At 39.3% G+C, this 17,835-nt stretch overlaps 2 protein-coding genes across 13 annotated transcripts; both read left to right on the top strand.

The window, feature by feature from the left end:
* The first annotated feature begins 4,080 nt into the window (after positions 1–4,080).
* LOC116248108 (uncharacterized protein At2g29880-like) lies at positions 4,081–9,942 on the top strand. Of its 12 annotated transcripts, none has more exons than XM_050076152.1 (8): positions 4,081–4,427; positions 4,944–5,000; positions 6,152–6,397; positions 6,484–7,076; positions 7,291–7,812; positions 8,026–8,159; positions 8,812–8,869; positions 9,686–9,942. In XM_050076152.1, the coding sequence occupies exons 3-7, from the start codon at positions 6,170–6,172 to the stop codon at positions 8,835–8,837; spliced, it is 1,503 nt and encodes a 500-aa protein (XP_049932109.1). In that variant the 5' UTR covers positions 4,081–4,427; positions 4,944–5,000; positions 6,152–6,169; the 3' UTR covers positions 8,838–8,869; positions 9,686–9,942. The 12 variants fall into 12 exon arrangements, with proteins under 12 accessions (XP_049932109.1, XP_049932108.1, XP_049932105.1 ...); XM_050076151.1 differs by having other exon boundaries at positions 6,147–6,397; XM_050076148.1 differs by having other exon boundaries at positions 6,066–6,397.
* Positions 9,943–13,756: 3,814 nt separating this feature from the next.
* Positions 13,757–15,897, top strand: LOC116248435 (tyrosine decarboxylase-like). The gene has a single exon (XM_031621221.2). The coding sequence runs from the start codon at positions 14,096–14,098 to the stop codon at positions 15,602–15,604; it is 1,509 nt and encodes a 502-aa protein (XP_031477081.1). The 5' UTR covers positions 13,757–14,095; the 3' UTR covers positions 15,605–15,897.
* Positions 15,898–17,835: the final 1,938 nt, after the last annotated feature.

Genomic DNA, 17,835 nt, shown 5'->3' with positions numbered 1-17,835 from the left:
GCCTTCCCCATTGCTTGCAGTAGACGAAGAAGAAGAAGGCAGGGCTGCCGCCCGGAAAATCGCTTCTTTCCTCCTTTCTACTTTCTGCCTGCATTCGCCTGCAACACTGTTGGGTTGCGCAACAAAATGCCGAGCGAGGTTTTGTACTAGGCGGCAACGATCTGCTGTCTGCTGTCAACCGTCGCCGGCGGCGAGGTTATTTTGTTGTTGTCATTAGTTTTTGAAACAAGCTTACTTCAAAGGGTGAGGTTGTCTTTTATGTTGTTATTTTAATATTTTTTATAAGAAAACGATTGCTAACTTATAAGTTTCATCGTATAACTTATCAAAATTTTTGGTTGGTCCTTTGAAAAGTTTTGAGAAATATGGTTCGGCTTGAGTAAAAACTTTAAGAAATATAGTTTGGCCCCTAACAAAAAACCCTGGCCCCGCCGGTGCATAAGCTCAGTATACCCTTCAAAACTTACGTCCTTACATGTTGGACCATCAGCTTCATTGTTGAACAACAATTACTAATTCTATTGCTTGTTGGTGAATGTAGCGAAAGAGTTTAGGGCATTATGGATGACAGATTTCCAATGCAAGCCTTGTGGGAGAGTGGGCTCCCGTCTATGAATTAGAAATTCATGTAAAAAAACTGAAACCTCACAGAAGCCTAATATTTAGGCCGGATGATGATCTTAACAGTCAGGTAAAGAATTCCAAATGTAAAAAGAATTAACAAGGGTATTGTAACTCAGTAAGCTGACAACTTGCCTAATTGGATTACAATTCCTGAAAACAATTTGATCTCTGCATGAGAAAATAAAGGAATTCTCACGACCCAGTCTGCAATGCTGCCTTCAAGACTTCCGTAGCTGGAACCTCTGCGAGTCAGGTACACATACCATACAGATGCTTCTCGGACTGGCAGGGATGAGTTTCATAACATTTCGATAGAAGTGATCTACAGTCCAAGCCCAGGCCTTCTCATAAAAGCTAACACCAGCATGATTGATCATTCCATCACCTGATCTAATAGCAAAACACTATCTTCTGACCTTCCTGCAGATATAAACAGGCAGTTTGAAGTTTGAACAATACAGAATTCTCTTCCAACCGAAGGCCAGGATCAGGTCGTATCCTTGTTTGCTACCAAAATAACCAAATCATTTTTGACCTTCATAGACCATTTGGCAGAAGTCCGAACTAACAAATGTTTTAACATCTGTGCAAATCCTTTGCCTATTTTCCTGCCTGTCCCATCCTCTTGATCATGAATTTGGTGTGCCTTCCTTCCAGAAGTATCATATAGTTAGCAAGAAGGATATCTGTCAACATCTTCTTGCCCAATGACATTTAAACTTTTCCCCCCATCACCATATAAACGAACCTCTCACAGTCCGCTTTTGTTCAAAAGGCGCTGCATTTATTTGCAATCTTTTTCTAACTAGAGCAAACGTATTTATATCGCGGGAAAGCATGCATGCGCTCAAGTTTCTTCGGAAGATCTAGACATATGACGGCAATTTTCCATGCTGATTTCACTTCTCTGTATCTTATCATTAGTGAGGTCTCTCCCCGTCATTGCTAAGTATGCTGTCCATCTGTTCATATCCCCCAAAGTTTTGCCATCAACACCACCTTCCTCTTCTGGCCTAGAGAGTTTTCCAACTGATGGGATGAATTCTTCTATGATTTTCTGCATCTCACAGAAGAATTTACTGCATTCAGCCTCTAGGGAGCAAATAACTGTATTAGGCAAGAAGCACATCAACCAATATCCAATAATCTGGTTGATAACGCGTTTTATTAAATACATTCTACCAAAATATGATAAAAGCCTTCCTTTTCATCCAGCCAGCTTTTTGGAGATCTTTCCCTTCAGTAAGCTACAGTACTCCACCTTCATTTGGAGGGCATCTCATCCAATGCCAAGCATCTCGATATTAGAAGCAACAGCAAAATGCTTATAGCTAGACTTCCAGCGGTCGAAGGGCCCAGAAACATGTAAGCATCAAGAAGAACCAAAACATCAACACCCTGATCACTAACAATAGAAAAAAGGTCCTGTTGCGCAGAATGCCCAATTAGGCCACGAGTGTTCCAAGAAAGAAGTTTCATAGATCCACAAACTTAGAAAGCCGACCAGAAACAGACTCGGTGTTGGTGGCCAGAAATGGCCCCTTCAGTGGTAGGGGCAAGGAATGGTATCATGGGAAGCCGCAGGGACCCGAGTAGTAGTCGCCTCCATGTCTGTGCAGTTGTCGTCCAAGCAGGGATTGGCCGTAGCTTGCATCCACTGTTCGCGGGCGAGCATCGGTTCCTCTTAGGCCCCAAGCATACCAATGCCCTCCATAGCAGTGTCTAGTCGATAGCGGTGTATAATAATTGAAGTGATAGCTCTTACTCCTCAGTTTTGCAGTACATCCAATATCTCGTTCTTTCACATCCTGTCGCTGCGTTCTTGGTAACAATTAGACCCAATAGTTTTATTGGTTTTAATAAAAAAAAAACAGTTACACACAATCATCTCATTAATATGGTATTACTACATTTTCTTTTGGTATTACAATCCACATCTTTTTCAAGCACACACAATTTGACCCATTTTTGAACTCGAGCTTGGATCTCAACTTACCCCATAATAATTTTAGTTTTATTAAAAACTAAGACAATTATATATTTAATAAACCCAAGTCATTGAAGATTCCATATACAAAACTAACTTTTTTAAGTGTTACATCCATGGATTTTGGAAGGCATCAGCCTTCACCTATTTTCTTTCTCATGTGTTGAATATGGTCGTACTACATTTCAGTAGTAACTCCTATATAGGGAGCGTTTGCTTCACAGGAAATATACTGTTCAACATGACATTTATTTCAAATTTTTAAAATTTTTCCATGTTATCAAACATGGAAAAAAAAATCGACCATTTCCCGAGAATTCGGGAATATATTTCCGGAAACATCTTTCCACCCATGCTATCAAACACGTCGCTCATCTTCTTTTTCTCACGCTCAGCACCATCATCATCTTCCTCTCCTCATGCCCTCCTGCATAACGTTATCACTAGCGGCTTGATTGGGCATCTCCTCACCAGCGCAGCGTCTAGCAGCAAAAAGGGAAAGAGGAAGAACGAAGGGGAAAGAGGAAGAATGAAGGGGAAAGGGCATCGTCGGTTTCATCTTCTCCAGCGGCCGCTCCGCCTCCTCCTCTTCCAGCCGCATCTTCTTCTTCCTCCTCCATCCTTCCCTTTTTCCTCTGCCTCCCTTCTTCTTCCCTCCTTCCCTTTTTCATCTTTCTTCCTCTTTTCCCTTCGTTCTTCTTCTTTCCCCTTCGTTTCCACCGATTCCAACATTTTTTCATCAAACCATAAATTTGTTTTCAGAAATATAAATCCATCAAACCATAAATTTGTTCAGAAATATAAATCCAACTTACCAAAGACAAGTTTTGAAGAAATGAAATTTTATTTCCCATTCACCAATTCAAACTTCATTCCTTTTCATTTTTCAGCCATCAAACGAGCCCATAATCATTTATTCCGACGAGAGATATGTCCATTAAAGCATTGAGATGTGATTTGGTTGACAATTCAAACACGCCAACTTATGAGTCATCATCAACACAACATAGCAAAACCTACTTAGAGCAAGTTCGTCCTTTTATTTTGCCAATTTCATCCTAGGGCCGCTCATTTCCCGCGCTTTCATCTTTGAAATTTGAAAAACACCATGATGCAGCTCCTCTTAGAGGAAAAACTGAATGAGAGTATTGCTTTGCTGCTTCTCTAACGATATAAATAAAGCTAAAGGCATCAAAACGCGAAAAGAGAAGTGTAACTCAATTTTTTTGTCTCATTATGATCGATTGTTTTGAGTTTTTCAGCATATAAAGCTGACTTCATGCAAAGAAGTATATGTTTTTAAAGTCAAGCGGACGCATCACATCCCCACAGTAAATGAAAGTCATACACATTTGTCACCTTCAATTTTATGTAAATTCCAATTCTGACCTAACATCCGAGTAGTTCTGGTTCTTAATTCGATCGAATGACATACATTCAAAATAGCATGTAAGTGATCATTTGTTTTCCCTTTTCCTTTGGGACAAGAGACCTGTTTAAGCCTACGATAGTCGATGGTATTTTTTGCCATCAATGCAAAACCAGATGCCCACTAAACATACTTTAGACCCAGCATCCTCTCCCTGTTTCCATAACCCTCGGGCTCAACGATAAACCCCATTATCTGCGTCTTACAGAAGGATCATCTTCACGGATAAACGGCATGACTGCAGTGAAGCCGCCGGCGGCCTCAGTGGTGGCGATAGTTGCTTCACCGGCCACGCTTCAACGACGGCAGTTCCTCCTGAAGCATTGGCAGGGCGCTCGGCCGGTGGTTGAAGGGTACCTAGAAATTCAACAAATCTGACGTCGGCAGGTAGGTCAGGGAGCTTCGTAAACGAAAGAAGTCCTGTCTATCATTCAAAGCCAAAATGCAAACTTTTATTCTTTTGATGTTTTCTGGGGTTTTGCTCAATGCCTTTTCTTGATGGATGTTTGGGGATTATTTACTATATTTCTTGATGAGTTGTTGATCATGGGAAACTAAGAAACCTTTTTTTGATGTCATTTGGGTTTCGTTATGTCGGTGAAATTGGGTTTTGCCTTTTCGGGAAAATACTTGTCCTTTTCGGGAAAATACTTGTCCCTCGAGTGTGGAAAGAAATTTCCGGAACAAATCAAAAACTGCCCCTTAGGCCCTGTCTCCCAAGCTCCTCAGCCTCCTCCTCCCCTCCGCAGCCAGGGACTCTTCCGAGGTTAGGCGCAGGCTGCTTCTCTCTCTCTCTCCCTCTCTCTCTCTCTCTCTCTCTCTCTGTTTCCTCTTTGCCTTTTCCCTGATCGCAGCCCTACTCCTCTTTCTTGCCCTTTTTCCATTGCTGTTTATCATTTTCAGGCCAGCAGCAGCCCAACCGTAGCTTTCGGTGCAGCCCAGCAGCAGCTTCTCGTAGAGGTAAGGGCGTCCTGTTTTTTCGCCCTTTTCCCAGTCGCCGTTTATCATCTTCTCTCCATTTGGCACAGCAGATAGTAGGTCGATTTATAGGATTTTATTTATTTTGTCTAACATAAGTTGGATTCGCACAGCAGAAAGAGAGCATGAACTTTCCCATTAATCCTACGAAAGCCATTTGTGTCTACTATGTACCTAGATTTTGGGCCTTCTGTTTGGCTCGTTCTTTCATGAAATTGTGCGTGTAGGATAATTGAATAGTCTGCGCTCAGGGATTTTTGAAGTTTCACGTTCAGTAGATTATGTTTTACTTAATCCGGAGGTCATATGGATGCTGGGAGATATTAAGAAAGTATCAGATTTGGTTACAGATGATTACTGATTTCGTTTCTAACTTGTTTGAAAATGTGGTGAATGAAACCATTTGATGTCCTTTTTGAACCTAGAAGATATTATTATTTATTACGAACTCATAATGGATGTCATCGCCTCCTTTATGAGCAGGAACTCTTAGAGCTCAAGAGGATTCTAATTGTTGAGGTTGAGCAGTTACAATTCATAAGCGAATGTACACGTTTTATGGTGTCTATTTTATGAATATGAAAACGCTGATTTGATTTTGTAGACTGGCTTATTGTGGTGGTGGCGTGGCTGCTTTGTGGGTTTCATGCTTTGTCATCCAACGATCTCATTGTTTGTAAAAATTATCAATTAAGATTGAGATTAAAGTATATTCGTCTCTCTCTAGCTGTACTGTTTTTCTATTTGCATTGTTAAATTTTACTAGAATTTGGATATTTTGGATCCACAATGCGAAGGAGGCAAAAAGTTGATTCAATAGTTAAGAGAATGCAGTTGATTGCTCTACCTAATATATTTCGTCTATCGCAAACTATTTTACTATCAATAGTTAAGAGAAAGCACTTACAGTGATTTAGAAGTTTGTTTACTTTATAAGATAAAGCACATATGTATGAACAGTTGTTTTATGGTGTATGACTTTTAGCCAAATTCTTGTATCTACTTACTATTCATGCATACTATCTTCTTGAAATTGTATTGTAGTAGTTATGGAATGTTCAAGCAACTCAAGAAATGACAGTCTCATATGGAGTGATGCTCAACTAGAATATCTTATACATCTTCTAGTTCAGCAATCACGACTACCTAGCATGAAGTCAGGCGGCAATTTAAAGGGAAAAGCTTATAAGGCAATTGGACAAAAGATGATGGAAAAGTTTGGGCAAGAATTCACAACAGAAAAAATTAAGAACAAGTTGAAGAGCACAAAAGCCGACTACAATATATGCAAGCAAATTTTGGCAACAAGCGGGTTTGGTTGGGACCCAACAAACAAGTGTGTAGATGTTGATAATGAAGTTTGGGCCGTCTACATTCAGGTAAGTATGAGAACATTTAGTTGAAGATTGCTGATCATCATGTCAATTACTAGATCCAACATATGTGACTAAGAACCAAATTGCAGAAATTCCCAGACAGGCGCAAATTCAAAGGAGGACAAAACTGGAAACACTATGAGGAGTTACATGAAGTGTATGGCGAGTCAACTGCCACAGGTCGTGGCAGTTATAATTGTACTCCACACATGATGACTGAAGACTCTGAGGCTGATCCTGTACCTGAGACCCCTATAACCCATACCAATGATTTTGGGCTGAATGTTGATGAAAATGTATCATTCACACAAATGTTGAACAATAATTCTATTATACCATCACCAGCACACAGTCAACAAAATTCACAACCTACTGCATCAGAAAGTAGGACCACCAAATCATCCAACAAAAGAGCAAGATTAAGTACAATTGATGAGGACTATCGAATGCTATTGCATGACATAGCCGATAGTTTTCGAACAATGACAAACACATCTAGAGCACAAACAAACAACAAATGTGCACTCATATTGCGTGAAATGCTCAACTCGAGAGAGATTGATAGGAGCTTGCACATAAGAGCCCTAACACTAATGGAGCATGGAAATAAGCCGCTCACCTTCCTCAACCTTAAGCCCGATGAACGGGTGCCTTGGTTGCTTCAAAATATCAATCATCAATAGTAAGTACTATATGTTTCAAATATCTTTATAAATTCAATGCTGTGTTGGTTCCAACTTCTATACAATTCAAAACATGCTACTTAAGTTTCTTTATATTTCATACATATATGTTTGTTTTATGACAATTAATTCCTTTCGCCTTTCCATATTAGAATGTTTTGTTTATAAATGGTATGATTTGTTATGTTAAAACCTTTTTTCTATGCTACCCAGTGTTGCAGTCACGTTGTCAGATGAGGAAAGAGAAAATGCTATGATGAAAGTGGTGTTTGAAGACTGTGAGACTAATCCTGTACCTACGACCCCTATAACCCATACCAATGATTTTGGGCTGAATGTTGATGAAAATGTATCCTTCACACAAATGTTGAACAATAATTCTACTATACCATCATCAGCACACGGTCAACAAGATCCAGAACCTACTGCATCAGAAAATAGGACCACCAAGTCATCCAACAAAAGAGCAAGATTAAGTACAATTGATGAAGACTATCAAATGCTATTGCATGACATAGCCGATAGTTTTCGAACAATGGCAAACACATCTAAAGCACAAACGATCAACAAATGTGTAATCATATTGTATGAAATGCTCGACTCGGGAGAGATTGATAGGAGCTTGCACATAAGAGCCCTGACACTAATGGCACATGGAGACAAGCCGCTCACCTTCCTCAACCTTCAGCCCGATGAACGTGTGCCTTGGTTGCTTGAAAATATCAATCATCAATAGTAAGTACTATATGTTTCAGATATGTTTATAATTCAATGCTTTGTTGGTTCTAACTTCTGTACAATTCAAAACATGTTACTTAAGTTGCTTTATATTTCATACATATATGTTTGTTTTATGACAGTTAGTTCCTTTCGCCTTTGCATATTAGAATGTTTTGTTTATAAATGGTATGATTTGTTATGTTAAAACCTTTTCTCTGTGCTACCCAGTGTTGCAGTCACGTTGTCAGATGAGGAAAGAGAAAATGAGGAAAGAGAACATGCTATGATGAAAGTGGTGTTTGTCTTCGTCATCATATTTTTTAGATACCTTTATCGACGTAGGCGAATTGTTCACCCATATTGTAAGTACAATCTAAGCTCATTACACCTTAATGTCTGTTAAAATGTGATGTTTATGTTTATGTTCATAGGTAATCAAGGATGAAGCCCCGACGTAAGTATTATGTCGTGTTCGAGGGTCGTTCAAGGGGCATATTTAACTGTTGGGAAGAATGTCACCCACAAGTCAATCGATATCCAGGAGCAGTATATAGGTCATTCAACACACTTATGGAAGCAAAAACACATTTGAACACCTACCTGAAAAAATACAATCAACAAATTTTGGATGACATGTGTGTCAACACACTTGAAGAAAAAGATAATTAGTTGAAGGTTGACATGAAGACAGCTGGACAGTCAATTACCAGTTTGAAATCTGTTCCTGTGGTATTCATTGTGACTTTGTTAATTTTGTTTCTGTTGTGGTGGATCTGTATCTGACTCACTAAGTATGTAGCGGCTTCTATGCATACTGTAATGCATTAGTTGGCTATGTATTTAACTTATATGCTTTGATGTTGGGTCTTTACATGGAACACGTTATTGTAGTTTTATGTAGAATACCGTTTGGATGCTTTTATCAACACTTATATAAGTTCCTTGTTGATATCTATGTTTTCATTGTTGCTTCTATCTGGTTTTCTGATATTCACTATTTCATTGTTGCCAAAGATTTCATCTACTTGGAGAACGGTTGACAGACTAGTATAAACTACCCCAACCAGAATTGGTGAGTATGTCATCCCTCGTACAATTGTTATATTTAGCTAAAGACAAGCTTAGTATGGCTTACTTTTGCTAGATTTTTTTTACAGATGTTACATGTAAGAGCTGTATATGGTTGCTTTTATGTTGTTCCTGTGTTGGTCTGTTAAGTGGATAGGACCAAAACATATTATGATCATAAGCACTTTCTTTTTTTCAAATTTGAAATTTTGTTTCTGGTGATGGTCTCAGTTTTTGCATTCAATGGATTTTCATTTTGCCTCTGTTTCTCCGTGTTTCATAAGTACCCTTGTGAAGCATGAGAGGGAAATAAAATCCTCATTACATTTCCTAGACAGTTTTTGGAAGATCGGGTTTACAAGTTAACCTTTGACGAAGGACCTGACTTCAATTGAACATGTATCTCCCTTTTTTGTTTAGAACAAAATTTCCAGAAAAATGGAGTTCCAGTTTGTTGACCATAAATTGCCTCAAGCTTCATGTAGTTGCAAAAGTTCAACTTTGGAACATCTTTAGTCTCTTCGAATTTCTTTGGTCTCTTCATGTTTGTTTTCTAAAGTCCATGAGGAATCTTCAGATCATGCAGTTTTTTAATTGTTCTATTTCATCTAACATTTAGCATTTCAATTTATCCAAAATTCCCAGAAAAGCTGAATTTCTTATGGGAGCATGGTGAAAATGGTTAACATTTTGTGGGTTCGTGGTAGTTCTTGCTGTCATTGGAAATTATGGACCTTGATCCTTAACAAACAATATTGTTCATAAAAGATCAAGTTTATTGGGCTGCTTGAGCTAGACATTTTGTATTGTCTGCATGTAGGAAAATTTTTATCAGTTGATTGGATTATTAAAGAGCAGGGAACAGTTGGCTGTTGACTGGCTGAGAGCCTATAGCTAAGTCCTGGACTCAGCTACAAGCTGGGTTTACTCAATTGCAGAGGATGATACCTATGGTGCACATCCTCTACCAGAAGTTCAAAAGCCAATGGTATATCAATTGGTCATGGAGTAGTACAAGAATGCTCAGCAACTTTTATGCCGAATACACTGAAAATATGTAGTGACTTTCCTTTATCATTTCTTGTCTTTTTATTCTTGTTTAATTATGTCACACGGGTGCGGATGCGATACGGGTGCGGATAGGGGGATACGGGTGCAGATACGGCAATTTTCAAAATTTTCGGATATGCGGACACAGTTACATTAAATATTCTAAAAATGATAAGATTAAAAAAAAACATTAAATTAATAGTTCACTCTTACAATCTAGTGAAAAAATGTGTTTTTATCACAAAATTACTGAATATCCTGAAAAGGATTGTTCATGGAAATAATTGGATGCATCACAAAAAATTGATAAAATGAAAAAAAAACATTAAATTTTTAATTTTTATTTTTTGCCGTGTCCTAGCCGAGTCCCGTGTCAGAATCGCTGTGTCGGCGAGTCGACACGGGTACGTGGCCTCTTTAGCCACGTCCATGTGACAGTTTAAATTTTAGCGGAAGCAGCTTTTCTTGACAAACTTTTCAAGGTCAAACATTGTTTAAGTATTATTTTTTCCATTTTTATAGTTTCTCAATATACAGATCACACAGAGAATGCAGTAGTATGATCTGAAACTGGTGAGACGTATGAAACATTGCATATTATATATTATATATATGATACATTGTCCATGAAGATGAGGACAATTAAATGTTAAATATTAGGGTTACATATGGCACGCTCCGGCAATGGCGTGGGCATTTTAAACCACTTTATCGCCAGGCATCTTGGCCCGCTAAGTGATGTGCAGTGCCTGTGCTTACGCTTTTTACAGTGAAATACTAAAGTTATGGATGATTGATATATATTAGGGTGGGATAATGCAATATACCTCCCTTGGTTCAAAATTCTAAGAAATTATATTATATAAACAACACAATGAGTAAGCATCTAATCTCTGTTCTTACCATTTACTGATTCCCTAAAGAAAAGGTAGGTAGCTTAAAATTCAGGCGCAAATCCCTACTGTAGTGGTTCGAAGAAAAGCCACAATCAGTGTTTGAATTAAAGGGTTTCTACGTGTAATTCACCTTCATTCTTGTAATATATAATTATTCAGTATTCGGGGAGCAGGAACATCACCATATCTGAATGTGTCTGTGTGCTTTGTCAAAATATTGCAGTTTTTATTCTTCCGTTGTTTGTTTTGGATGTGCAGTAAAGAATCTTGGTATGGACAAGTTTGTGTGGTTTGAATCTTCCATTCCTACACTTGATAGCCGTAGCTCATCAAAGTACCTCTTTCCCAGCTGATTTCCTTCCATACTTTAGTTGAACTCATTGGCCTCTTTTGCTTTCAACTCAGTTTTCTGAGAACTTAAACTTTCAGCCACTATTTTGTTAGCAATTTTTATGGTGTTGAATATATGTTTCCATTATCGAGAGAAAGCAATAAAAGTAAAAATTGAGTAGCAGAAGTAAAGAAAAAGGTACTATCAAAACAGTTAAAAATTAAGGGCGTGGTCGTGGTTGCTACCTGTGCCTCTTTACAAATTTTTGCAACACAGTTCCTGAGGTTAACTACTGTTGACTTATGGACAGAATATCAATATTAAATAGACTGTCATTCTTGTCAAAAATAACAAGGCCGATTCCATAAAAATGTAGTGTTATTCTTTATTTAAAAAAGAGAAAAAGTGTTTGTAGGTCCCAACCGGCCTATGGTTTTCTGTTTTTTGGTACTCATTGAAATATTTTGGTAAACTAATCGTGTGGATGCGATCTCCATGCCTGATACGGTAAGAATGCACATAAAAAAACATGTTTTCTTTAGTATATATCAGATTTTATAAGGCAAAAAGAGATCATTTAACAGTTTATTTTAAGATTAATCTTAATAAATATTAATATTTAAACATTAAAAAAACTTTTGTTTCTTATAGGTTCATAAATCTTTTCAAGGTATGAGTTTCAACTGGGGAATTCTGAACCACTAGGACATCAAATATTTTCTTCAAAAAAGAAGATTGTGCTAATACCCGTTTGCAGTTATATGTAACTACAATCAAATGTTTACTATTGCTACTTGAATACTGTCAATTGAGGGACCAAGTTACAATACGATAGATTGGCCTTGCTTTTCAGGCGGTTTAAACTTAATTTTGAGCTTAATCTATCTGGATGTACAATTTGGGTACTGTTCATAGCTGGCTTAATCAGGAGACCTGACGCTCTTATCATTTATATGGGTGGAGAACAAGGGAACAAACCGTTGAAGATTTGAAGCCAAAAATGTATACAGAAGGGAAAGAAAGAATTGAAAAGCAGATCAAGTCAAGCCTTTGTTTTGTAAGTTCTTTCTAATGGGCGCATCTTCTTGAAAGCTTCTGCATGCTTCGGAGCAAGAATCAGAAGAACGTCGACGCCATTTCCCCACCTATCATCCGTTCGAACATTTAGGGGGTGTATGATTGCTTCTGATCTAAAATTCTTATATCTGAGAACCATTTCTGATCTTCAATCAGACGTTTTTTTTTTCCACTGCAAAAAGGTACAGTAGAGATTAAGTGTGGATCTAAGATTGGTGATGAACCATAAACCTTTGCCGCCACGAACAAATTCCCAAAATATTGAGGAAAAACGCCCAACCTTTGCCTTCCATTCACGAGCATCAGATGTCGTGGAAAGGACCAACATTTTCAGAGTTGTGGGATCCCATTTGATGAAAAAGCCAAGTACAATGGTCACCACGTTTAATTGGCGACGCCCTTCAATTATTTAATGGCTCCAGCGTTCTTCTGGATTTCTTGCTCAGCATGATGAGCCTACTACACATTTAAGCCCCTTAGTTGGCGATGCCTTTCAATCATTTAATGCATCAGCACTCTCTTGGATTTCTTGTTCGCAAATAATGAGCTTCTTAGCTAATAGCGAGGAAACTACCATTCCTGGTGGTGGTTTTATCGAGTGTCTCAAGATCTTTATGTGCTTACTTGGTTTATGTCTCAAATTGAAGTCACAAACATATCTACAATTGGAGGTTTTAACCATGAATTAGTTAGAGTGAGAAGCAAAAAGAAATGATGTATCATTTGGAGAATTTGGCTCTTTAGGTTTAGGTGGGTTCCATGAATGATATTATTTATAGGAATGAATTCAGCGCATGACATCCTCTATTTTGTATGATGTTCGGTTAATTTTCCGTAACATATGGGGAAACGGTGGCTCCTTAAACTTTTTACAATAATTAAGAGCAGATTTTTAGATGTAATCTCTTTTTCAAGTTCAACTTTTTGTTGGGCTTATGTTAATCTTATTTTCCTTTCTTTTTTCTCCTAGCTAACGGCACAGCCATTCTATCACTTCAATATGGGATTTATGGTCTGCAATCTAATCCAAAAGTCTATTCCATTAAGAAATCGTTTCAGATTTGGATTTAATAAATGACATCTCAAATTTATTTTACACAAACATTTCATATCCAACACTTTACATTATGAAAAATCAGCTATACATTCGGCTCAAAATTTCAGTTTGGATTCAGATGTAAAAATAAAAATCAAATTCCAAACAGATTCAGATTCTAAGACCTAATTTGTGGATTTAGATTTGGATATAACTTTTCTTCGGTCATATTATCCAAATGTTTGAGTGTAAAAAAATGAATATAATTAAAATATATATCTGATTCCAATTCGATTGGTCAGGAAAGAGGATTTCTGCATGAGTTGAGGAAGACAGGACCGGCAGCGACGGCGTCAAGAAGCTTGCGCTTCCCACTGAACAAAAATTTAAGAAAAGATCATTTAAAAGAAATAGCGTGAGAAAGGAATGAAAAAATTAAGTAAAAAACATAAATTATATATGTCATGAGGCCGAGTTAATTAAAAGGAAAGCATGCACACGTTAAAAACCGCCGCCAACTAAACTCCTCCTCAAACGAAAAGATGCGAAGTCAACTGTGTTTTTTAGTGGTCCGACTCTTGATTCCTTTTCTTCTATATAAGGGTACCATTACCCATTGTATAACACAAGCTCTTACTGCTGTTAATAGAATTCATATCCTCTGCTCCTGTGCTTTTCTCCTTTCCTCTTTGCATGCCAACAATTTCTCCCTCCGCCGAAGCGCCTCACTACACCACCACCATCCTTCTTAATCCGCTCTAGCTTCCAGTAAGAAGAAGCAACCATTGCCACCTTCTCTGCAGCTTCCCTGAACTTTTTTCTCTTTTTTACTCTACATACATGGCCACCCCCACCAGTATTGACGCCAAAGAAAGTGCTAGACTACTGGACTCTCAGGAATTCTGCCAACAAGCCCATCGAGTCGTCGATTTCATAGCCGACTATTATAAGCACATTGAGGAGTACCCAGTGCTCAGCCCCGTCGAACCTGGTTATCTGCGAAGGCAATTGCCGGAAACCTTTCCGACTTCTCCAGAGTCCATTGAGAAAATTCTTCTCGATGTCAACAACAGTATCATCCCTGGCCTAACACACTGGCAGAGCCCCAATTTCTTTGCCTACTTCCAAACCAATGCTAGCACAGCTGGGTTCCTAGGAGAGATGCTTTGCGGTGGCTTCAACATTGTCTGTTTTAATTGGGTCTCGTCTCCTGCTGCGACCGAGCTCGAGGCCATCGTCATGGACTGGATGGCTCAAATGCTTAAACTCCCACCTGCATTCATGTTTCCTACTAACAATGCCAGCCATGGAGGAGGCGGGGTGCTCCATGGAAGCACTTGCGAAGCAATTGTCTGCACCCTGGTCGCTGCTAGGGATAAAGTCCTAAGCAAAGTTGGGTTCGATAACATCACCAAGCTTGTGGTTTATGGCTCTGACCAAACACACTCCACCTTAGAAAAGGGTGCTAGGATTGTTGGAATCAGTCCTCAAAATTTTAGGTCGCTACCCACATCCACTGCCACCGGATATAGGCTACAGCCGCTTGCAGTTCAGGCAGCCATGGCTGATGATATAGCAAAAGGCTTGATCCCTTTCTACCTGTGTGCCACAATTGGCACTACTGGTGTTGGTGCTGTGGATCCGTTGGAGGACCTTGGCCTCGTAGCTAAACGATATGGAGCGTGGCTCCATGTAGACGCTGCTTATGCTGGAAGTGCTCTCATATGCCCCGAGTTCAGGCACCACTTAGACGGGGTGGAGCACGCAAGCTCCGTCAGTATGAACCTTCACAAATGGTTTCTTACCAACATGGACTGCTGTTGCCTTTGGATAAAAGACACTACTACATTTGTGAGTGCATTGTCCACCAATCCTGAGTACCTCAGGAATTCTGCAACTGAGTGCAAGAAGGTTATCGACTATAAAGACTGGCAAATAGCTCTGAGCCGGCGATTCCGATCCATCAAGCTGTGGCTTGTACTCAGGGCCTATGGCGTGGACAAACTCAGAGAGCATATACGAAGTGATGTCATGCTTGCCATGGTCTTTGAGAAGCTGGTGATGGCAGATGCGCGGTTCGAGGTCGCAGCACCTAGAAGATTTGCGATGGTGTGTTTCAGGCTCGGGGCAAACGGTGAGCACGATCAATCGATGCTGAACCGCAAGCTGCTGGAGGCAGTTAACTCTACTGGGAAGCTTTACATAACTCATACTGTTGCTGCCGGTGTTTACATGCTTCGATTTGCGATAGGCGCGACCTTGACGGAGGAGCGCCATGTTCGTGCAGCTTGGACAGTCATACAAGAGGAAGCTCGTCTCCTTCTCACCCAGCGACCTCAACTCCTTTAAAAAGCTGAGCTACTCTATTGTGTTACTGGGGTTACACCAGCTCTTCAAATCTTGCATTCTGCATTCTGATTAAGTTGGACTTGGGTTCAACTAGGTCCAGCCTATACCCAACTTAGTCGGTGTCATACAATTACTCATTTTCTTAAGCAATCGGTGTGTTGACATCTTTCCTTCCATTTCATGAACCTATTGTAACATGTAATCAAATCTCCAAGAAAAGTCACAGAAAAGAAAAAAAAAAGGACAAAGGGAAAGTAGGTTTCACGAATTTTGGAGTGACAAGTAATATTTTGTTCTACCATATGAAATTCCCTTTCTACTATCCTTTAACTTGCATATCAATACTTGTTCTTTTGTAGCACAATAAATTGACGCAACAATACCTAAAACACAATTCTTGGATGCCCTTTGACAACTAAAGTCTGATCAACTCTTAAGACTCCTTTATCAAATACGATAGATGATAAACATCGTTTAATTCAAAGCTGACCATACAGATAGATTATTCATTGGTATCTGCTTCCCTAGATCAATGTTTCAGTAAAACATTTAAAAGTTTGTTTAAAAAAATTCAGAATGTCTATATTCAACATGAATTCTTTGAGCCATGAACTTAACCAAATGAACCGGCGATGGAGATGAATCCAATAATAAGCATGTTTCGTGATGTATGTGGACTTAAGATGCAAAAGTGAATGAATTATAACGATGAACGGAATTCTCCAACTTAAAGAGCAATTGATACAAAACACATAAGTCTATTAATAAACTATGAATGAAAAAAGCAGTAAGGTCAATAACACATGTTGGGTACAATTAGAACCACATGTTACTTTGGATTTGATATGGCTGGGAAACTGCCTGTGTTTTTAACATTTGGGATGGCATTTTTTTGGCTGTTTAAGGATCTTCTGATTCTGGCCTCACTGGCCGCGGTGAAACAAATCCTTCCCATTGATCGAAAGTTGGACACGGAGAGCGATGCAATTGCACGAAAGTTTGTGCAATTAAATAAGATCTAAAAGCCAAAACTTGAAGTCCATTTTTAAATGCCTTGGTCTTGGATACTGTCCCATCTCAGTTATTTTATTTGTGTCATAGCCAGATATATCACTATATGTATATTTTTTAAATATCACAATTATTTCTCGTTCACTGAACGGTAGGGAGAAAGATGAGCGTATTTAATGGAGCCAACAAGGCTGACCTGAGTACTAAAGCTGTTGGGGAAAAGCAATACTAGTGGCCATCAACTGCCATCTCCAAGCTGTCTTTCAGAGCCTGTCGGGTGCCATTTGATGGAAAAAGATAAGGCCGATTGTTGCCAATTGATTGGGGATGCGCTTTAATTATTTAATGTCAAAGATAATTCGATCCTCAGTTGTTTAGAAGAATGATGAGCTAAAGTTCTTCAGAACAGGTAGATGAACGAACTGTTTTTCCACAGATAGCCAGTGGCTTGTCGTCTCAGGCCTTAGAAAAGCATCTGCCCCACTTCCCCCACCAGGATTTCGCTTTCCTTATCTACGAGGGCACCGAGTTGGCGAAAACAAAGTGGTCGGCTTTACAGAAGAAGGGGTTTGGATTTCTTGCTCAGAAGAATGATGAGCTAAAATTCTTCAGAACAGGTAGATGAACGAACTGTTTTTCCACAGATAGCCAGCGGCTTGTCGTCTCAGCCAAGCTCTACGGGTGCACGGTTTCACCTACCCGTAAGCAGGTGTATAAATGGACTGTGCAGATCCTACTTCTGATTTAAAATTTTCGACCATTCAATCGAATTCATGCTCGCCACTCAAATATCTCCGCCTGATACCTGACTTGGATCTGGCAAAGATCCGACCAAGTTATGCTAATTGCATTTCAATTCCAAATAATAAACAGGATGCCGTCAATGTTCAGATCTGATTACACTAAATGCTATCAAGAAAGATTTGACAAAGGCTGGAAGGGGAGCGTGCCTGAGTTTTGGATGAAGACACTTACAATACCTCATCATCGCATATTTAAGTCGTCTGCAAAGTATTCAACCCACCATCCAATAGAACTTGCACTTCAAGGATACTCATAGGGCTCATCTGCCCGTGTGAGAAATCACCAACGGCACAAGCCCTTGGGGAGCACAAGGCCCCTACTGCGGGTCAGCAAACCGGTGGCAGGAGGGAACACCGCTTCTTAGCTTGGAGTCTCACTTAGAGGCGTTCAGTCATCATTCAGCACACGGTAGCTTC

The sequence above is a fragment of the Nymphaea colorata genome, chromosome 2 (genome assembly GCF_008831285.2).
Source record: "Nymphaea colorata isolate Beijing-Zhang1983 chromosome 2, ASM883128v2, whole genome shotgun sequence".
NCBI classification, from domain to species: domain Eukaryota; kingdom Viridiplantae; phylum Streptophyta; class Magnoliopsida; order Nymphaeales; family Nymphaeaceae; genus Nymphaea; species Nymphaea colorata.
The sequence above is the reverse complement of the archived record's forward strand: the minus strand, read 5'-3'. Positions and strand labels throughout refer to the sequence as shown.

Coding starts and splice junctions, on each gene's coding strand:
- LOC116248108 (XM_031620712.2), top strand. CDS start 4,632: ATGTCGGTGAAATTGGGTTTTGCCTTTTCGGGAAAATACTTGTCCTTT. Junction 5,001..6,062: donor AGCAGCAGCTTCTCGTAGAG/GTAAGGGCGTCC, acceptor ATTGTATTGTAG/TAGTTATGGAATGTTCAAGC. Junction 7,813..8,025: donor GAAAATATCAATCATCAATA/GTAAGTACTATA, acceptor TGTGCTACCCAG/TGTTGCAGTCACGTTGTCAG.
- LOC116248435 (XM_031621221.2), top strand. CDS start 14,096: ATGGCCACCCCCACCAGTATTGACGCCAAAGAAAGTGCTAGACTACTG.